The sequence below is a fragment of the Pseudophryne corroboree genome, chromosome 1 (genome assembly GCF_028390025.1).
Source record: "Pseudophryne corroboree isolate aPseCor3 chromosome 1, aPseCor3.hap2, whole genome shotgun sequence".
NCBI lineage: Eukaryota > Metazoa > Chordata > Amphibia > Anura > Myobatrachidae > Pseudophryne > Pseudophryne corroboree.
The window spans coordinates 570,655,685-570,679,181 of record NC_086444.1 but is presented as its reverse complement, the minus strand read 5'-3'; the positions used below and the strand labels follow the sequence as shown (position 1 = coordinate 570,679,181).

The window sequence follows — 23,497 nt, the reverse complement described above, 5'->3', positions numbered from 1 at the left end:
TTAGGGTAATTACATTGTGTAATAGAAAGTAAACATCTGGACACCTGCTTTCTTTAGCTGGAAATTCAGAATGACAAGTGTGTGTTCGCTACATTTCTATATTTATTAGCGTAATTATCTTCCCTCTCCCTGCCTACTGCTGTCTCTACATGACTGAAGAAGTCAGACACAAAAACAGCTGATGCAAAGAGTTTAAAGATGTTAATAAGGGTATCAATAATTACATGTCATTTATATATTAATACATGTAAACTGCGCCTTATCTCATCGCTGTCATTTCCCTTGTATAATGTATGCATGTTGTATATGTTTATTTACATAGCCCCAGCAGAGTATGCAGATGTTTATTGAACTGCAAGAATACATGCCATAGACTACAAGTGGATACTGGGTTTTGAATGATTCATAAAGTTATCTTAAGCATATTCAATGGCATGCTTGGGCTTTTAACAGAGCAAGAATGTTACCCTTGAAATTCTGCACAAATAAACAAAAGAAGTAAATACATTAAATTAGTTAAATGCAAAATGAAATAAAGAAGACATTTGCCCCTTTTGAACACAATTACTCAACATTGTATGTTAAATACTGACGCTTCAGTTGTCACTGAGGTCTCCTAGCATGGCCATATTGTCCTTTTTTACAGAAAATATAGGATCCCCTTCTGCATCTTTCCCAACGCCCCTGTTTTGCAATCAGGATATAAGTAGCCACACATCCCGATCCTCCCAGGCATGACCGCATTTTGCCAGGACTATGCCCCGAATACAATCACAGTCCCCATTGTAGAAAAACTGTATGTATGATGCCAACGTTCAATTTATGGTGACACTCAGGTCTAAGGTAGATTGTAATTCACTCACACTAGCCTTACCAATATGATCATCTGAAATTAAATTTATGCAATTGCAATGTACGTAAAATACTTATCAAAAAAGCCTGTACATCATACCATCTGTGGGCCACAGTATGCTACCCAAGGTGGCATTTCTGATACCACACTGCCACTTGCATCTGCAGAGCTCCAGCTGGTTCGCTGCCTGTTTTCCATGAACCCTATCCTCAAAGACAAGTGTTTCCTTACAGCATCTGTCACATTGAAGAAACTGATACCGAAGAGCTGTTCTTTTCCACAAAGTGGGGACAGACTAATGGTGAAAGGTGTGGATGCACGTCATATCTGATGCCTCTCATAAAATGAGGCATGATTTAAATGCATCATTATTGTTGCTACTGTTTATGAGGAAAAAAAGGGCAATTGCACCTAAAAGGTCCTAAGCTCTCCAGATATTTTTTCCAGCACATTATCATCACTTATACTGAGATCAGCTAATAGTGAACTATATATTTATTGCAATGGCCTCCGACAACTAAGCCCACAGTATCATTATTAAATTAGAAATTCCAGTGCCATGTTTTAGAAAACACCAGGAATTGGATTACTACTTTTATAACAGAACTGAGTTGGTTGAACATCACTACTACATCTTGGTGACGGTAGTGCCACTGAGTCTGCCGATCACAAAATTAGGGATGTTTCTGAAATAAATGCAAGTGGTGGCTGTGGAACTTATAAAGTCGCACTATCATCTGAAGGGCTGAGAAGTGGGTATTGGTGGTGGTAGGGGGTAGTAGGATGAAGTTTTGCCTAGGGTGCGAGAAACCTTGCACCGGCCCTCATTTTATTCAACAAAAATGTATTGTTTGGAAAACCTTTAATTGCAGGCTAGTCATCTTTTTCACTTGAACTTATTATGATTGATTCAGAATTCTAAATAAATTGGGTGTATATTGCTCAAAATTATTGTGCATAGGAAAAATGAACATGTTTGCCTGTATGCAGGGCTGTAGGCTTATGGAGATGTGACAGTCTGTATGTATACACCTGGTTTGCTAATCATTTTCTCCATTAGAGTAGATTTACCCTTGCCCGATACTATATGTAAAAAATCCTCCTCCAAACAGGCCAGTTTTTTCGTGTGCATCCAGTGCCTGCATAACCCACAGTTACACAGCACGCTCACACTGGACTTTGCTGTGACAATTCTGCATTGCCCATATTTGCGTGCTAGCAGTTCCACGGCATTTGCAACACCAAACGACGCAAGATTCACTCCGCAAAACAGACATACATTCAACTCCGCATCTGCTCCATAGTTTTTAATTATGCTAATATTACATTTGCGATATTCAGGGGGATATCCAATTAGCCTCAGTAATTTACCGGAGCTAATTGTCCTGCCGGGGGCTATCCTATTACCTCCGATAAGCCAGCATGAACGTTGGCTTATTGGGGGTTACATGATGCTGCACTGGGTGCCTGCTGCTGACAGCTCCCGGTGCAGCGCTGCTCCTCCGGCTCCCCCAGCCACATGTGCACTCCCCCATCATGTGACCGCTGCTGGGGGCAGAGGAGAGGGGAGATGCGGTCACTTCGCTGCCCCAGCTTCTCCACCGGGGGTCACCGCGCCAAGGGTAGCCTCAGGGCCGCAGCGCGATGACTGCAGTCCCAGCCTGCTGCTGCGGGCATGGGATGCTGCAGGTTGTCCCGGTCATGGGGGATTTTGTTTCACCTGCCTCAGGCAGGCAAAACCAAATCCCCAGAAACAGCCCCGTTTCCAAGCGAAAATGGGGCTGTTTCTACCAAAAACACAGGTTTCACTAAACCTGTCTGTTTTCGGGAGAAAGGGCATTTTATTTTACAGGCGATCAATCTGGATAGCCTGTAAAAAAAAAAAAAACATCGGTGAAACATCGGGAAAATTACGAAAAACGTACGTTTTTCGCACCCAATATTTTACCGGGTCTAATAAGATATCCCCTTTAATCTTTGTATATAAAATGATCACATTTTAAACATATTGATCCTGTTTGTTTACTATTAAAGAGTTCTCTGTCCCAGCTGAACAGCAGGATCACACAGTTTACAGTTCTAGCAACAACTCATTTCATCACTTGAAAAGCCAACATGGGTTGGAATATCTCATTTGTATATCCACTGATCCACCTGATTTATCGCTTTAGTAACTGAGTTGCAAAATCCACTGCATATGTTTGACATGAGCTCCCAGAAGCTTATATACGGAACCCCTGAGATGGCCTAGCGCAGTTAAGTCAACTCTTACTGCTCTGAGCTGGTATCGCTCAGCTGCCTCTGTGAGATTTTATTAATTACCTGCTGCAATAATTCATAGTTTGCAACAATTACCAATACTGTGATACATGCCAATAAAACAATTAGATAATCAGTGCTTCTCTTCGTAAATAATCCCATCTGTTTTTGTTATATATCTAGGTACCAGTACACTTGCCTTCTACAGTACCACTGAGCGTCCAGTAGACTCTCAGAACTCTGAGACTTCTGCTGGAGAGTACGCCACGCTCCCAGATCCAGTGCGGAGCTAAGATGACGTAACTTACTCCACACTTATGTCCCTTGGATTTGCTGGAGAGGAGTTAGAAAAACTATACAAATATGGGTTAATGTATAATGATATATATCATCTGCCTGATATAGAAGCTAAAATGAAATACAGTATATATGGAGAACAAAATATAGGAAATAGGGCACATCTAGCGTTAGAGAAGCCAAAAATGCCAAGGCTTCAAAACATTATGAATGACAAGTTATACTTTTACTATGTGCCACAGTATACAAACCAACGTGTAGCTGCCACATGACACTGAGAGCATGTTCATGTCATGTGGGTTCGCTTTCGAATCCCCAGACCATCCCCAACCTTTCATCCCACCTGAAGAGACTTTTGGATTGCTGTATGCACCAGAAATATCTCCCAACTTCCTGGCAGGGTAAGGTGGGATGGATAGATAGATAGATAGATAGATAGATAGATAGATAGATAGATAGATAGATAGATAGATAGATAGATAGATAGAAGATAGATAGATAGATAGATAGATAGATAGATAGATAGATAGATAGATACGATAGATACGATAGATAGATAGATAGATAGATAGATAGATAGATAGATAGATAGAATATTAATATTTGTTTTCAAATGCATTTATTAATTATATCAGTAACCCAGTTAGATAAAGAAAAATTATTTATTTTTCCTTATACTGTATCACCACAAAGCTTCCCTTAACGTCTGCTTAAAATTAGATTAGATTACCAGTTATTTATATAGCGCACACATATTCCGCAGCGCTTTACAGAGAATATTTGGCCATTCACATCAGTCCCTGCCCCAGTGGAGCTTACAATCTATATTCCCTACCACATGTACACGCATACACATTCACACTACGGTTAATTCTGTTGGGAGCCAATTCACCTACCAGTATATTTTTGGTTTGTGGGAGGAAACCGGAGAACCCGGAGGAAACCTACACAAGTACGGGAGAATATACAAACTCCGCACAGTTAGGTCCATGGTGGGAATCAAACCCATGACCTCAGTCATGAGGCAGTAATGCTAACCATTACACCATCCGTACTGCCCCAGATATTGCAGCAATGCAATTATTTTAAACCCCAGCATTCCATAATGACTAGATGTGTTACTGAAGGCGGCACGTTAATAACTATGTGGTAGCTACTGAAGGCACTACTTACTGACATAGTAGCGGTAGGTTCTTGAACCACCCCAAGGTGCAGCTTGATAGCAATCTAACTTGTCACACAGCCTTGCAGACTCAATTACGTGAAATTGTGGTTAGAGATCACAATGCAAGCTGTCGGATCAATGCCATCCGAGGCAAGCCGTTCTATTACTGACTGGCATGCCTTGCTGCAGGAGCACAGTACATTAGAAATGGTGACTAATTACACGCTGCTTGAAAAGCACAGCAGCATTTTGTTTGTCAATAAATCACATTTTCGCTCAACAAGCCGGTAAAGATAATATCGCCATGCTTGGGTGATAGCATTCTCCCAGCACTGTTATCTATTGAAAGAATTTCATGTCAACAAGACCTGAGAACAAGTGCTAATGTTTCCAGTCAAGCCATGTCTGAGGGGAATTCTATGTCGTTAGCAGGGAATCTGATAGCAAGGAGATTTTTTTTTTTTTTTGCCCACTTCTGTAGTATAGGGCTGTCAGCAGTGTCAAATGAAGCTGCTCAGGAGCTGAATGGCCTGTGACTAGAAAGCTGCACATCTTTGCACTTTGTGAGAGTGGATCAATGATAGCTTATGCTGGGCTCTCAGCTACTCCCTCCCTGCACTGCTAATGAAAGCTCTACTGAAACACATAAGACCACTAGGCCTCTGGGCTGCCTGAAGCCCAGCATTAGGAGAGCTTGTGCTGAGCTTGTCTGGAGTGTTCCAACAGTTCCTTTCATTTCCAGTGACACTTTTAGAAGAGGTCAAAAAGTGCAACAGCCCTAGGCCTCATACACACAGGGCCTGTTTACCAATCATTTCTTCTGTTACACAAACACTATTAACCCGGCATTTTGATGTCCTATCAAAGCAGGATAAATTAATAAATCAAAAATATGAATATATATAGGTTGTACAGTCAGAAACCCATTCAATGTAATAAGTTATAGATCCTAAACTATACCGTAGATCATAGAAACATCATAGCACTCGCCCATACTTATATTGAAAAAATTATATTAGAATTGCTGTCTTAAACTTTTGTAAGTAAGTAACACACATGCAGTACATTGTGCCAACACGTGCTCAAACTGTTCTCAGATACTCATATGAACTATATGCAAATGCATATCCATCCTCACACCGCTGACCTTTCCGCAGACCCCCACTGACCCTCCCAGACCCCCACAATGACCGCCGGACCACCCACGACGACTGCCACGACCGCCGACCACCCACAACGACTGCCAGACCAGGTATTACATTATCTGGGAAAAAAAAACATATCCGGAATGCTTCTGGTCCCAAGCATTCCGGATATGGGATACTCGACCAGTATACCCATGTGGTGTCGGACTGTTATTTCATTTATGGGTTACCAAAAGTACAATATGAAAGGAGTTCCAAACTGGGCAATTATTACATTCCTTCTATACTTGGACCTATTGCTCCTCTCCAGAACACCCATAATCTCCAGACAATCAAAGTGTCAGATAAACATCAGTTCTGTGTGCAGGTTGCCCTCAGCGTCACGCTTACTCGACCTGACATCACGATGCATGGGAGGTTTAGTCCCAAATATAAGTGTGGGGTAATATGTCAACATACTTTAGTATTAGGTGATATCTGCATTTTATAGCAGTGAACAGTTTGAGATATGTTCCAACACCCCAAAAAATCCAGTGCCCAATGATCATTTTGACTTTTTTTTTGCTCAAATTGATGAAACTTCCTTTGAAAATACAGGGTGATGCTCAAAGAAATGGAGCCTATGTCTATCGCTTTATGATACCCTGGCTAAAAGAAGTGGTATAATGGCATTTGTGCACTTCATGTTCCAGTCCCAGAAGGTGTGAGCTAATGTATCAGGAATTACTACTGAGGCACTAGGATCATATAAATATGTGGGGGCAATAAAAGTACTAGTGTACCACTGCCCTAATGTGGATGGTCTGCAATGCAGCTCACTGACAGGAACGAGTGACAATTAGATAATATTCATAAATCTAACTTACCTCAAATAACACAATATGATCTGGACAGAGATTCAATGGAAAGTTTATTTTGAAACAACAAACCCTGATATGTCCAATAATCAGTGAAAACGGTTTTAGAAATGGAGGAACAAGCAAGGATTGTGCAAGTGGAACATTAAACAAAGAACCGGGCTTGACAAGATTTTTTAATAGAAAAAAGTATTTGCCTTGTAAACCCACTCTGCATGATGACTGGGTCTGTCTTGTTGGAACCAAGCACCCCCTCAGGCGGTCTGTTTAATGTCACTCCACAGTGATGGATCCTGTTAAAGATCTGCATCTCTGAAAGGACTCTGAGGTGTCTGGAAAACACTGACTCTAATCATAAACACCACAGCTGGCAGAGATGTGACCAGAAAAAAAATCACCTTGATCCAATGCACACACTCTTTGATGTGTCTGCAACAAGCGTCTTGGCCAAAGAAAAAGGTGCACTTTTTTTTTCACAAAAAGAGAAAAAAAATCAGTTCAGCTTGACAATTCCAAATTATAACCATATGGCTGAGCCGTTTTGCAAAAAATAATAAATAATAAAATAAAAAAATAGCACAACATTTTGTTCTGAGAAACTTGCAGAGGCATCTGACTGTGATAACACGAAACAGGTTTAAAACAATGACTGTCTATGTAGGAGAAGTAGAGAAGAAAAATGTACAGAACAATTGAACAAAATGGCGCTATGTGAGTACTGAAGAAAGTTATATCATAGACATATACAGGGTTGGACTGGCCCATAGGGGTACAGGGGAAACCCCTAGTGGGCCCTCCTCCTTCTACTCTTTGGATCAGGTTCCAGACTATGGGGTCTATTTACTAAGCCTTGGACAGAGAAAAAGTGGACGGAGATAAAGTACCAACCAATCAGCTTCTAACTGCCATGTCACAGGCTGCGTTTGAAGAATCTCAGTTAGGTTGGCTGGGACTTTACGTCCGTCCACTTTATCTCCATCCAAGGCTTAGTAAATAGACCCCTAAGTACCTAAACTACACACTACACATTATACATTTGTTATATTATACTGCACAGGACTGTGGTGTATTTTCTGCAGTACATTGCTGTTATTAATCTGGTACATTATCATACATGCACTTACAGTATTTACTATTTATCAAGGAGCCCCCAGCCCATGCACTCTCTAATGGTTAGGCAAATCAATATGGCGGCTGGCCACACCCCTAAACATGAGCATCTACCACAGCATTCTCCCAGTGGGCCATTCATCCCCCAGTCCGACACTGCGCATATAGAAGGGATCAACACAATTTCTATATAGGTGAGCCATGTCCAGTAAGTAAGAACCTGATATATAATTACTTAGTATAACATATTTGCTTTATTCGTTTCTTGATTTTTGCTTTCCCTTTCGCAATACCAAGTATAATATCTGGGATTTATTTGTTACAGATTATTCTGTGACATCTAATAGTGCTTTTTGGCAATTGTTCATTTAATTTTCAGGCATTTAATTAGTTGTACGTGGACTACTTGCGAGATAACTATTGTATGTTAATTTAAATTGATTAACTAATTGGGTACTGTAAAGTGGTTTATAACCTCTTTGAGAATAAATTAGAGTGACAAGGCAGAGAAATTCCATACATGGTTTGCCAGAATTTCAGAGACAAATATTCCACGTCATGACAAGAATAAAATACAGGGCTCCATCTGATGACCAGTATTCAATGCAGAGCCACATCTTGTAACATGTACACGGTGCAGAGCCAGATCTAGTAACAGTAATACAAAAGAGATCCCCATTAGACCTCAGATTTAAAATACTTGCTTGGTCTTCTGGTCAGAATCTCATGCATTACTAAAATTCTTTGTAATACAGTATAATGCAGAGTTCCATTCCATGCCCAGTATACAAAGCAGAGGCCTCATTTTATGATCAGCATGGGTGTGGTATGCAAGGTCGACAGTAACTAGGTCGACCACTATTGGGCGACAGTAACTAGGTGGACAGGGTCTCTAGGTCGACAGGGTCTCTAGGTCGACATGGTCTAGGTCGACAGGGCAAAAGGTCGACATAAGTTTGTTTATGTTCTTTTGGTGTCGTTTTCTACGGACAGTGATCAGGAACCCCAATTAGTGCACCATGTCCCCTTGCATGGCTCGCTTTACTCATCATGCTTGGGGCAAGGTGCACAGGTTACTATTCCCAATCGTAGTCCGCGTGGATCGTTAAGTATGAAAAAGGTCAAAAAAAGAAAATTGAAAAACTCATTTCGACCTTTTGACCTGTCGACCTAGAGACCCTGTCGACCTAGTTGCCGTCGACCAATAGTGGTCAGCCTAGTTACCGTTGACCTAGTTACTGTCGACCTAGAGACCGGATTCCGATCAGCATACAGTGCATAGCCTAATGTAGCCTTTCAGTACTCACCTGCAAACCAGCAGTTTCCTTGTTGTTTATCACCTACTCTCTTGTAGTGGACTCCAGCAGCCAGTCAGAGGTCACTAAACTTCAGTAAACGGTCTGCTGATGCACGAGAGAGGGTTACAGAGATCTGTTTTCTAAAATACATATATATATATATATATATATATATAAAATACACACACACACACATATATATTTGGGGCTAACTTAAGGCCAGTATTCACTGGCTGATGCGGGAGAGATGTGTGCTGAGTGAACCGCTCAGCACACATCTCTCCCGCCGCTCAGCACAGCGCGATGTGTGCTGAGCATGCGGGGGAGACGGGGGGTGGGCGCTCATTTCACCCAGCGGGTGAAATGAGCGACCCGCTAGATTGCTGGTGCTAGGCCAATCTAGCACCAGCAATAGCAATGCGCGGGGGTGCGCATCGCTATCGCTGTAGGGGGTACACGTGGAGCGGTCAGGCTTAAAATCTAAGCAATCTAAGCCCTTTACACTTTTTTAATTTGCTTATTTATGTTTAAATTGCAGGATACTACAAATAAAAATAGTAAAATGGAGCAGATATTTTGCTGTACTGCAGATCAAAATATACTAAGGTGTTGCTTTCAAAACACAGCACAACCATCACTGCTCTTAGTCAAATGCATTTCTTGTGATAAAGGGGGTCTTCCGAGTTGATCGCTAGCTGCCGTTGTTTGCATAGCAGCGATCAGGCTAAAAATTGGCATTTCTGCGCATGCGTATGCACCGCAATGCGCAGGCGCGTCGTACAGGTACAATGAGCATTGTGGGTTTGCACAGAGTGTAACGAACATTCCAGTCGCACGGCCGAATGCAGGAAGATTGACATGAAGTGGGCGTTTCTGGGTGTCAACTGACCGTTTTCACGGAGTGCTTAGAAAAACGCAGGCGTGGCAGAAAAAACGCAGGCGTGGCTGGGCGTTCGCTGGGCGGGTGTATGACGTCAAAAGCCATCCCTCCGTCGTTAGAATCAATGCACACGAAGAGTAACTACAGGGCTGGTCTTGTTTTGCACAAAAAGATTTTGCAGGCGCTCTGCTGCACAAGCGTTCGCACTTCTGCAAAGCAAAAATACACTCCCCAGTGGGCGGTGACAATGCGTTTGCACGGCTGCTAAAAACTGCTCGGAATGACCCCCAATAACTGTAAGTATTCAACTCGCTGCATGTTACAGAGGTGGATACTTAATTATCAAAACAATTCAGTATTGCTCCAGTGTGGGGACAACTGCTTTGAAAAGCAGCTGCCCCCACGAATCCCTAACATTGTTAAGTCATACTTACCGGCAGGGCCACAACTAGGGGTTGCGACCAGCTCCGTTAACAGAGCACCTAAGGTCACACATCTGAGGTGAGGACACGCATGCACACAGCCAAAGGTCACTCGGATCCCTCTTTGCAACCCTGGCCCTTTTTCCCATAGGGAGAAGCAGGGCTCCGGGAACCAGTGCCATCTGAAGATGCCGTTGGTGCTCGCAAACAAGATTTCAGAGTTTGCTGAAAACTAGGTGGCCCTATCTGGCCCCTAATGAATGGTAATGTTACATAAAACATGTGGAAACTAGCATTTACACATGTGTAACAGGTTCATTATTGATGATGAATAGGCCCCTAAATATTAATATTTCATTTACCCTAATGTGTAAGAGATCATACTATCAGTTGTTTTGATCCATAGGAGAATATAACCGGCATGTGCAAATGAGCAAAGTAACAATCTACAAATGTTTTATAACCTACAACAATGATCAGAAATAGTTTTTTTGCACCTTTGGCATGCTAAACTATGGCCCAGATTTATCAAGCCTTAGAGAGTGATAAATTGCACAGTGAAAAAGTGTCAACCAATCAGCTCCTGTCATTTTTCAAACACGGGCAGATGTATTAAGCCTGGAGAAGTGATAAAGCAGTGAAAAGTGCAAGGTGATAATGCACCAGCCAATCAGCTCCAATATGTAAATTGACAGGAGCCGATTAGTTAGTGCATTATCACCTTCCACTTATCACTGCTTTATCACTTCTCCAGGCTTAATACATCTGCCCCACAGTCTGTAACATGGCAGTTAGAAGCTGATTGGCTGGCACTTTATCACAGTGCAATTTATCACTCTCCAAGATTTGATAAATCTATTTCTCTTCCCAAAAAGACAACAGAAAGGCAGATGTTTCTAATTGATAACTAAAGCACAGGACAGCAAATCTATTGCCTGGGAAGCAGACGACTGTGTTATGCACTGGGTTCCACCTCCCTGTGCAGAGTTCTACACATAAGGTCAGGAAAAGAATGCAGAGGCTGGGACCAGTACTTCTCCTTTGGTGCTGTTTTAGTCCTTGAATTAGGACATGCATTTCTAGATTAGATCCAAGCGCCGTAATTATTATCAGATTGTGCTGGACTAAGAGTTAAACACAAAACAGATTTGTCATTTTAAGGCGATGATGATTGTGTTTTATTAAAATAGAGTTTTTATGTTTTCAAAGAGATACATTTGCTATTGATAATAATCTTAACGGGCAACGTATTAAGCAGCGATGGGCACAAAGTGCTGTCGGAATAGACAAAACAGCAGCACTTCACGACAACCAACATTGCCAATTTAGTCTCGCACCCCAAAGAGGTACAATAGAAAATTGGAGATGTTAGAGTACTGAATTCTATTGCGATGTGCCCAGATGAGCATCCAGACCACACATGATGGTGAATTAAATACAGGATTGTTGATAATCATTCAAACTGCTGAATGGTTTAATGCTCCTAATTTAAGGTTTGGCTTCTGTTAAGAAAAGACATGCAGGTTGTGGAACAGCGCGGAAGGTATCTGATTTACTTCAAATTATAAGTAGCCACATGAGCAGGCTACATGACGTACACCAGCACCAAGTGTCACCAATCTACTGTACCTTACTCAACTGCACTGTCTGGCTCCTTGAAGCATACACCAAGCTCAAGCCTTTCTCATAGCTAAAAGGCATCTCTGTGTGCTGCAGATCTGAGCAGATGTACACCAGCAGCCAAAGCCCTTCACCTATCCCAGCCCTAAGCCTCTCTGGCACTCATCTTTCCCTATATCATCCTTAGGTTCAGTTATGTGGTGAGGGACAGGATTTACTTCTGTTTATCAACTTATTTTATGACTGCCAGCCACCAACACTGGTTTTGCCTATTACATTGACCATAAATAATTTGAATTGGTCCTGGACCACCAATCCAGGGCACTCCTGCAAGTGTCCTGAGGCACACCAGGGTACCACAGCACACAGTTTGAGAAACACTGACTTAAAGTAACACAAAGCAAAGCAGTGTTTAGTATTATTTTGTCTCAAACAGTAACACAAACATTCTCACTAATTAGAGTGAAGGTAGTCTAATATTAGTTTGCACCTACAAGCCATTAAATCCTTGTGGGAGTCATCCGCTGTTCAAAAAGATAAAGCAGGGACACATTTGTACAATAAAAACTTGTTCACTGACCACATAGTTTTAAAAATTTGTTAAAATATGCAGGAAATAGTGGATCATGTATCTAACTAGTGGTGACTAGTAAGCTCTGAAATAAAAATATAAATACAATTGATTCTTGCCTTTGCAGTAGCAAAGTCATTGGAAGTTCGGCTCAGGAGAGGCGTAAGTTGCCTGACATAGCTTGAGCAAGCTATAAAACTGAAGGGAACATTTATCTGAATCTCAGATAAAAGTATGTTAAAAAAAAAACCTGAGAAAACCTTGGTTTAAAGGGTGGAAGTGTGAAGGAGTTCAGTCTGCAATTTGAAACCAGAAAGAATAAGATTGCAAAGGATTCTGGGTATAGTCAAGCTGCCAATATCTGCTAGAAGTGCTCATTTAACCTTTATTATCTAAGTACAAAGGGAGAACAATGCAGAGCAGCATGATACGTTCAGACGGTGCTGACAGAGTTATAGTTCGCTTTATATTATTTGATACCTATACAGCACACCGGCTTAGATTTCATGTTCAAAGCATTGCTCCATTGAAAAAAACACGCTCAGGCACAGACATATGTTAGATATCTCATTTGGGAAAAAAAGGTACATCATATATTTTGAGTTAGTGTGGAACAATGCTCATCGCGCTCTGTTTCTCTCTTCCTTTCCTGATGTCTGGAAATCACAAGGGAAGAGAAAATACTTAATTTGTATCTGAAGGACAATACCTCTTGGAAGATCGCTCTAGTCCAATAAAGTACTTAACGCACTCTTTTGCCAGGGGCCTACATAAATCAGGCAAGGAAGGAGAGTCAGACTAGAAGTGACTGGTAATGCCTAGCGAATTCCTCAGTGCGGCTCAGGATGATTTGGTGTGCATTGCACGCAGATGTCAGGTATTTTAATAAAGAGCTTCATTGTACAAGGGTCCATTCCTGCTCCGTAGGCCCTTTCAGAGAGGGTGGGAAGGGAAAAGAAGGGGGGGGGGGGGGGAGCACTGCTCCAGCTGGGCCTGGAAACTCTGTCTGAGTCAGGAAAACCGCAGCTCATAAGCAAAGAGGAAGCATAATGTTCTACAAGGACAAAACATTAGCAAAAATGTCACTCAGGCCTAGTTCCACATGTTGGCTGCTCTAGGCCTCTTCCTTCTAGCATGCCCGAGTGATATAAATTCCATCTGCTCGGCAGCCAAGTGACAGAGAAGAAATACCGGCATCTGGTCTCTATTGCTGTCGGCTTTTTTTTTTCTTCTTCTTCTTTTCTGTGTTCCATGTTAGACCTTAGCTAGAAACATATGAGAAGATGAAGGTGCTGGCAAGCAAGTAAAAAAGCTACACTGGCACAAACAAGGCTTTCTGCTGCTTTTCACACTTCACTATGGATTTTTAGAGAGGGGAGAGGTGGTGGGGAACTGATAAACTGGTGTTTCAGAGCCAATAAGCCTGAAGGTAATTTTTAGTTTCATACTTTCTCATCGGCAGTCAGTGCAGTCCAGATATACAGTATGTTTGTGTGAACATCAGTAGACAGCCAAATAAATAAAGAGAACAGACAGCAGAAATGTATTGGTACATAAACACGCAGACACATAGATCTTACCTCCCTGGACCTGCACGGGACATCCAGAATGCCCTGGCACTAAAAGAATCTAGCGCCAATCTCTACAGGTAGTAGTATACTATGAAATGAAATTGTAATACAGATGTAACTTATCTTTTTTTTAAAAAGATGCAAAAATATGACCGACTGGCAGACAGATGGACATACAGTACAGTACATACAGTTTTGGATACACATATGATAGTAATGTACCACTGGTGGCTAGTTTGTCCTTGCTTACTGTTCAATAATCCCATAGATTGTAAACTTGCGAGCAGGGCCCTCCTATCTCTATGACTGTTTGTTTTTACCCAGTTTTGTCTTCTAATTGTGTCCAGTTGTAAAGCGCAACGGAATTTGCTGAGCCATATAAGAAACTGTTAATAAATACACATCAAGGTGTATAATATGAAGCCTTATTATTTGCCTTAACAGGCACTATATTATCGGTAGACAATGGGGTAAATTTACTAAGGTGGGAGTTCTATTTAAGATGGGATGCTGCCCTTGGCAACAAATCAGATCCTACTTCTTATTTATCTAGAACCTTCAAGAAGATAATACATGGAATCTGATTGGTTGCTATGTGCAACATCCCATCTTAAACAGAACTCGCATCTTAGTAAATTTACCTCAATGTGTCCATGCCTTTAAATGTCAATGCTACTAGATTTTTATTTTATTTTTATATTTATAAGTACACAGGCCATTTGTAATTTTTTTGAATTGTTACAAATAAGCATTTATTTCGGCAGACCTGCACTTCTGATTACCTATAATGGCCGTTCTTGACATTTTTGCCAGTCAGGTCTATTTATTTAGATGTATGTTCAGGTAGGCAGCAATCCTCTTGAAAACATACAGGAAGACACTGAACAAAAATCAGGTCTGTCATTTTCTCCAGGTATCTCAGACAAAATGAAATTATTTTACAGCTAATGCCATGAGTGAATTGCTTAGGCTGTCTGCTTGAACTGGTTGGCCTGCGCACCAGTCGGCTGTGAATGACATGCGATGGGCCAGATCACTTGGGAGCACAGACTGTGAGTTATTAATGGTGACAGGTATACTACCTGGGAGACAGGTTGTGAGGGGAGGGGGAGATTATTTATAAGCGAATGGTTAACAGCTGTACCTACTGCTAAGCATTACATGGATGCCACAAACTGTACAGCTCAGAGCGCAAGTTATTCAAGCACGAACGACCTGCCTGTCACTGGAACGAGCACTGCGCTTGCAAATTGAAGTCAAGAGGGAGAGGGAATGAGGGGACTCTGGAACAGTGCTTTGCTCTCAGGCGGCACTGTCATCACAAAGTGAGGGACAGTGATGTGAAAGAGATAGCCCTGTCATGAAATATGATTCTCAAATTGCAGGAGCATCAATGATGAAGTTAAGAGATTTGTAGCCTTTCCTTCAGCCTCCCCTCCCCCCAACACCCTACACACTGTCTTCCCTCCCTGTCCTCCAGGCCTTTTAGCAGAACAGATGTAAAATGTGTCCGGCACAGATGCCAAGACACTGGAAAAAAAACAACACGTTTTTATACCGAATAAAATTTGTTATTTATCTGCAAATGTAAGCTCTGAGCGCTAGAACTATATCTCTGAGACAAGCACTTGTCTTTCTGCTGTTACACAGGCAACATGGGGCAATGTGTCACTTCTACGTTACACATCTAGCACACAGTGCTCCATCTACTCATTTTGTTTTATATCATACATACTGTATAATGTATGTTTTATTTGCTTTTTATTTGACGTTGTAGAGTATATACCGTACATAAAGAAATGACAGTATTAATAGTGAGAGAAGCAATTATGGGTTGTTTCTAGAGGTCCATTACGTCAATACCAATGGGAATAGACGTTGTTGTTTTTTTAAAGTTTTTCATAATGCAAATTTGTCACAAAAACAAGACAAACTTATAACTTGTGGCCTGGTGGTTATATGCCTCACATCAGTCCCTTTGTTCTAAGGATAAAGGGAAATCATTGTAACTGCAAAGGACGTTTTACAGGGTGGCTCCGATGGCATTTTCCTTGTTTGGACACCTAGCTTGAAAAGGAGCCCTAAAATCAGATAACTCTTGGTTCTAATGTGTATGTAACTATAAGTGATCTTTTTGGGTTTTTTGTGATTAATTATAGGATTTTTTTTTATTAACATATTCATTTATCTAAATTATATATTGTTATCATGTACCCTTCCCTATTCCCAGGGGTGCCAAGAAGTGGAGGACAGCATGTACTACATATATGGGCCAGGGTACACTGCTGTGTGTTGGGCTGCAAAGGGTCCAGTGAGTCCTGCAAGCATTGTGAGGAGCGGAGGCAATTCCACTGATTGATCCCCACGCTCCCGCCCAGATCTTCACCCTGGCCAAGGGGGACAAATCCACCATGCCTCCCAGCACACTCCTTTGCGCATAGTACTTTAAATATATATATATATATATATATATATATATATATATAATGACAACGCCCCCTCCCCAGTACCTGGGCCCATCACTACTCTCAGTGGCCCAGCCTATTCCCAGCCTCTGTAACTGCACTGTATATGCTACGTGTAAGAAATCAAATTGATAAAATACAGAGGAACCAGCAAACCAGATCCCTTTAGTCAGTGAAACATATAGATTCAAATTAATCATCTCAATGGTTAAAAGTAATCACTGCTTTAGCTATTTATAGTGTACCTTTTGATATAATATTAACTATTTATACACATACCATCTTAGAAATAATACTGTTTATTTATACATTTTACAAAATATACTAACATAAGTAATAATAAAAATCAAAACATTGACAATTCCACCATTTTATAAACCAACTTCAACTTTGTTTTCAGAGTCCATTTGTTTTAATTCAATGCACACATCCAATGAAATTAAGTGCATTGATTGGATAAATTTGAAGGAAATTGAAAATCAAATAAAAATCAAAGTGCTTAATGACACCATGGAATGATTAGTTTCTGTCAACGGAAGAAAACCTACTGATTTCCCAAATAAAAGCAAAATACATAACAAACCTCAAATACCAGTGGAGTATACTATAGTGCAGGTAAATGAATTCCTGAAATACAATACAGTGCAATGTTCAGAGTCGCAGCAATGGCTTCTTACAGCGTCTAGCTGTTGATCTAATTGACAAAGCATTTGTAGAATAAATGAAAATGTAAAGGAATTATGTAATTATCTATTAGGTGAGATAATTAATCCATAATAGAAATTGTATCTAAAAAAGATACATAAATCTACAAATGGTAGACAGATTCAGTTTAGACTAAATACTTCAGATATATTTTAATTCTGTAATGATAGACAGACAGATGGATGGATAGATAGATAGACAGACAGACAGACAAAAAGACAGACAGACAGACAGACAGACAGACAGACAGATAGATAGATAGATAGATAGATAGATAGATAGATAGATAGATAGATAGATAGATAGATAGATAGACAAAAAAGCCTAGTTCAGAAGACAATATATGCCTGTTAAATATGGTCACACAGATTAGATAGTGACACTTGGTTTTGTTTAAACTTCTTTTACCCAAATATGGATACTAGAAGTGCTGACAGCCTTTCGGTCTTGCGTAGACGTTGCTTCACAGAGCTGTCTGAGGGATTTGCAACAGCACAGTAAACAAAAACCACAGGATAATTATAAAACATATGGTGCATAACCACCAGTCTATTTATTTTATGGAAGTTAACATTATTTACAGTGTATTTGTGGTTAAAATTAATAGATGTGTGTTGTCCAAAAAAGAAACTTTCTTTCTGTTTTAAACTATTTACACAAACCCTTCCAGCCTGCATCTGCGGCACAGCTCTCTGTAAAGACAGAGTTTTATGATTGTTTTTGCATGTTCTTAATGATGTCTAACAAAGATGTAATCCAAAAACAGAATGTTGCCAGCAACATTAACGAGCAATGTACAGTGTGAAAAGACGGCAATTTGAGCCATGCCAAGCTCACACAGAAACATAATAACAGGTCATTTTATTCTATATCAAATATTTTTTAATATCTGTAAATAAACTTGTAAATCTATGTGTCTAGGGGTACTTTCTGTAGTAACTGCTCCAAAGTGCATTCGCCATTATAAGTTGTTTTCTCTCAGGCTCCTTAGATTGGCTGATCTGCTTCAGCCTACATAGCCTTCCTTGCTCTATCATCACCAGCTACCTGGAGACCAGGGGTTTAAGTGGTCCAGAACAGGGCAGAACTGCGTTCCGTCACTTGTAATTGTCTTGTAATTGGAGGTGGAACCTGCCCACCTTGCCCAGCCACAGCAGCGATTAGTATGGAGGATCATAGCCTGCACTGCAGGCTTCTCAATTGCTGCCCTGCCTCTCTCCGCTCACAACATCAATAGACCAAACAGTAGAGGCCGCACCTCCGCTCTTGGGTGCAGCAGGTGTTAGGGGAGCCAGGTGTTTCTCCACCTCGCAAGGACCAATTTAAGCACTGCTGGAGAAGCCTCATCAGGAGAACATGGGGGGAAATGAGTACAATGAAATCCAATTTCCAACACTAGAAAACTAGGTTTTATGCTGTATAGACATTTTGCTCACATCACAATTTACAAAAACCATCAATCCATAAGATATGTATATGATGCAAAGCAATAGTAAATAAAATTAGGCATCTAAGTTCCTATGTGCAGTGGTAAGCATGGCTTGGAGAGCCTGAGGCTCACCAGGTGCTGTGAAACTACATGCCCCAGCATGCTTTGCCATATAGTTGATCACTGGCAGGGAATGCTGTGACTTGTAGTTTCACAATGCCTGGTAAGCCCCAGGTTGTCCAGGCCTGTGCTAGACAATTTAATACCTTGCACATATATTCCAGATATATTTGCAGTAGTTTAAACAACATCTAAAGTTTACTGTACCTTGCCATAATTGGTCCAAAAAGGACAGCTGACCAGCAAGTAGAGTGAAGTGCACAAAAAAATGTATTAATATGTGCATGCTTATCACTATGCCAGTTATTTTAATAGGACAGATTTATAAAAGTACAGGCAATCTTTTTGGATACAAAGGGGAATTCAATTAGGCACAATATTTTTTGGGGGTGTGAATAACAATAGTTTTTCTAATTTTTTCGCCCAGGCTTTCCAATTATCTCCTGTTTTTTCCGCCCCAAACAAACATCTATTTTTCAGGTGAAATCACATAGGATTCATGATAAGTTCACGGACCCATGCGTTTTCGCAGACTAATTATCGCCCATTTTTTTCCATAGCCCACTGACGCACTGAAAAAAGCCCCTATAATAACTGCTATGGCTGCCATTTTGGGGGGTTAATTTTATAGCCTGGAGGAATTAATTAGCCTGCTGTAAATTACTGCGGGCAACTGAATTCACCCTCTAGTTTGTACAATTTGTGTGCTCTCATTTTGTTTCTAGTCATGACATTTGGACATTATGATTAATTAAAAAGGTCAGTAAGTAATCCTAAGACGATTCTACTAGTTGTATTGCATATGCAGTGATTATTTACATTTTTCTGTGCATTAGAGATTTGGGAACCAGGGCGGGATGTATTAAAATACATTGCCGCCCCTCGCTGCCTACCACAGCGATGCTAATCGCATATGTACTAACATATGCGATTAACATCGCAATGCGGTGACGGAGGCCCCGCGATACCTGTGAGATGGTGTGCGGGAGTCTCTGCCACCTCCCTGGTCTCCGTAACCTCCCTGGACTGACTGCTGCAAGCAGGCAGCAGTCAGTCCCGGGCTCCTCCTCCTTTTCCCTGCAGCCAGAAGGACCTCCGGCTGTGTTGCTGGGTGAGGAGGAGTTTGGGTTCCAGCACCAGGGCTGCCTCCGGGAGGAGAGGGGTCAGTGTGAGCGGCGCAGGGTGGCGGAGGTGGCGGGATGCGATGGCCGGCGGTAAGAAGCCCATAAGTTCAATAGGGTATCGCCATGAAAAGATGGCGATACCCTCGGCAGCGAAAATCTGACGGTACATATGAAAGTGCGGTAAAACCCCCGAAAACAGGGGTTTTACAGCATTTTCCCTTTAGTACATTCCGCCTTCAGAATGAAAATTAATATTATAAATTACATTTTTACTACTAACATTACTACTCTCAGTTCCATCTAACATTATTTCAAAATCAAAGACTTTGCTATGCTCTAAGGCTGGGTATAACTCATAGTATAGCACTGGATATCTATCAGTTTGACATTGCTAAGAAAAAGATAATTTTATTCCTATATCAAGTGTCCTATTTAATCCATCTACAAGAAAAGTTAGTTGGCTGTGGTATACTGTACCCAGAGGTCCCAAGAAGGGGAGGCCGGTGCTAATTACCCAGTCGTGGGCTTGTTGGATGTGTCCCGGTGGGGGTCCAGGTCTGCCGCGGCCCCCTCTACCCTCTCTCACCAGATCAGAACACACTGCTGTTTGCTGCGGTGAGTCCAGGGTGACTGCTGCTGCTGAGCAGCATCAGTCTCCTCTGTCTGTGGGTGGAGCAATTGCACTGTCTCTGCCCTTGGCTGAGGAGCACCTCCCTGTACACCACGCATCGCCAATTTGCGGTGCCAAGAAACCTTTTATATCATCAAGTTTAGGGGGCGTGGCCACATCACCCACAATGAGGCCACACCCCTTACATTTCCCAGGCCCAGTCCGACTCTCTACTGCCTGCCAATTTCTAAAACATGAACATTTTTAGAGTTAAATAGAAGTGTTACGGGCCCACTGGAAATCCAAGCTACAGCGGTCTATTGCTGATTCAGAAGTAATATTTTATTTGCAGCAAACACATTGTACAACAATGGCATATAATACCGAGTTGTATATACAATAATGTTAGCGATTTAAAGTGACGTCACTCTTTCATCTATTCTTACATGTATTGGGCTTGCCAAAGTCCCACTTAAACTTGGGGCCCAACTTGAACTTGTGGTATCTTCAATAGCCAGTCCAAGCCTGAATAAATTGCCTTTGTTTCCAATAAAAAAAAGTTCCTCAGCTGAAAAGAGTATAGCCATTTATATTGCACATTCTTTGCATGAATCCCGAAAAGCATTTTCAGATGTTGGCTGTATGGCAGTATACTGTGTGAAATGTTGGCAAAAGTATTTCTCTGTTTCACTGCAATATCCACAGTGAGAAAAAACAACACTTGAATGTAATATGGGACACTAACTGTAATACCAGTTATTGACTTCCCAGAAAAAAGACGATGCCTGTTTTAAAGTACTGCAGACATGGAAAATGAAAACGTAACAAGAAAAGCATATTTTAACACTTTAGTCAAAGCTAATAAAACAAAATCCTGATGAGCTGATAATAGACCATGCATAACCACACATTCTATTTAAATATATATATATATATGTATTCCTTAATATATACTAATCTTAATATGTAATATACTACATAACAGTTAAAAAAAACAAGCTTTTATGGCTTACTTAAGTTACAAATATACTCTTCTGTCTAATAGTAGTTAGGGTGAAAATGGAAGATATGGTAAAAGAAATCGAGCGCTTATGTTAAATGTGGCACCTGTAAAAAAAAAAGGGTTGTTATATTTAAAAACGATGTGTATACAGCTCTTTTTGAGAGCAATTGAGTGGTGTAACATTGTTTTTATAGCATTAGCAGAAATACTACTAAGGTCAGGAAGTGAGTTGTACAAGAAAATGTTTCCATTAATGCAATTAATTGCTAATTATTTTCTCTTTATTCTGTTTTATCTTGTAGATATTTAATAAATTCTCTCACCTGAAGTATGTATCCACGTACATAATCTCGCAGTGTCCATCCCAGGCCATGCAAGATGTGTAGGACCTCTTCCTGTTTGAGTACACTGAAAAGACGGTCCAGCAGGATCTTGAGCCGCACAGGCACAGCCTGCGTACCATACAGCATGAGGCTGCTAATATCAAAAACCACGTTGGACTGTACAATCTCCACTTGTGTCGGGTGGTACAGGTGCTGAGTGCTGAGCTTGTCCAAAGCTGAAGTGATAGAAAAGAGCACAAAAAAAAAAAAAAACAGACATGGGCATTAAAAGATCAGCAAATACTGGTGAGGACTTGCAAGCGGATTTTTCATGCAACAATGTCTAAGTCACTCTAAGTCTTGTTTTAACTCAATTAGGAATGAGCTGGCAGTAGAAAAGGCGGCATTGACTGCAAGAGGAATTTTGTACCAAAGCTACGAGAGCTTAGAGAATATGCCCCTTAAGGATATTGCATTGTCTAGCAAAGCACTGCGTGCTAGCACACAATCGAGAGGACTAGTAAAATATTCTAGTTTTATAGCCAATATATGAAGTCATGAAAAATAGAGAGGTATAAACAGAGTTCACTGACTGAAATTCTACAACTGACATGGAAATATGATTACTTGGAACTTGAATTAAATATATATATATATATATATATAGAGAGAGAGAGAGAGAGAGAGAGAGAGAGATATTGATTGATTATTCAATACATTCATGAGTGTGTGCACTCCATGTGCGGGAGAGAATTTAAACCAGCCTAGGTAGTTTAAAATTAGGGGGTTATGTGCTACAGGGTTAATTTATGTTGTTCTCAGCCTATCAGAACTTTGCAAGGGCAGATTTAGGGGAGTTTTTAAGGGTTTAGTTGTGTGTTAGGCCGGGGTCTTCCTCCATATCCTTTGGTTTCCCTACCTGCCTCCGTTTTCCTTGTTTTCCTGTCAATTTTTTTTGTAGGAAGGATCAGCAGTCCAGTGGCTAGTTTAATGCAATACCATCTGTGTGCGCTTCCCTTCAGTACATTATTTAGGCTGATCTTACCCTACAAGGGTCAGTGGCAATGGCTTTCTTGTCTACCACTTTGAGTTGCACCTAACACTTGCCATTGAGAAGGGCCATTGGCCCCTGTAACTTTGTTGTTGTCATCTTTTTGGCGTAAAATGGGTTGTCACTGCTCAACTGACATTCTTTCTTTTGTGACCATAGGTTTTTATTTTTGGAACTGACTTATTTTGAATTCTATATGGTTGCCTGTGTCGTCATTTTAGGTAAGTTAATGTTAAATAATGTTTAAGTTACTGTACCTGCAATCTGGTTCCCATCTGAAATGTACTGATAGGGCGTTTATTAGAATGCAGGAAAAAATAATACAGAGAAGAATTTGTCTATCCTGACATACATCCAAAACCAGCAGCAACTGAATTAGCTTCCTTCACTTTCATCCAAGGTCTACTATAGAGTCTATCTTTTTATAGTCCATACTGCTTTATTGATGCTCCAAAGAACCAGCTGGTGTTTCCCAGAAAGAGACCACTTATAGTCTCTTTCTGGTCACTTATGCAACACATTATTATTAAAGATGCTTTAATATTGCCACTGGCAGTAATTTTGTGCATTGTACTATTGGTTTTACACAAAGTTATTTTCTATGGTAAAAACTACAGTT

The 23,497-nt window shown here is 40.8% G+C and overlaps 1 protein-coding gene across 3 annotated transcripts in view; it reads right to left on the bottom strand.

Moving 5' to 3' along the window:
* BNC2 (basonuclin zinc finger protein 2) overlaps window positions 1-23,497 on the bottom strand; it is an 843,848-nt gene that overhangs the window by 106,232 nt on the left and 714,119 nt on the right. For all 3 annotated transcript variants that reach the window (XM_063914188.1, XM_063914186.1, XM_063914187.1), the window contains one exon: window positions 21,828-22,063. In XM_063914188.1, coding sequence (XP_063770258.1) covers window positions 21,828-22,063 — 236 coding nt within the window. The remainder of the gene's footprint in view (window positions 1-21,827; window positions 22,064-23,497) is intronic.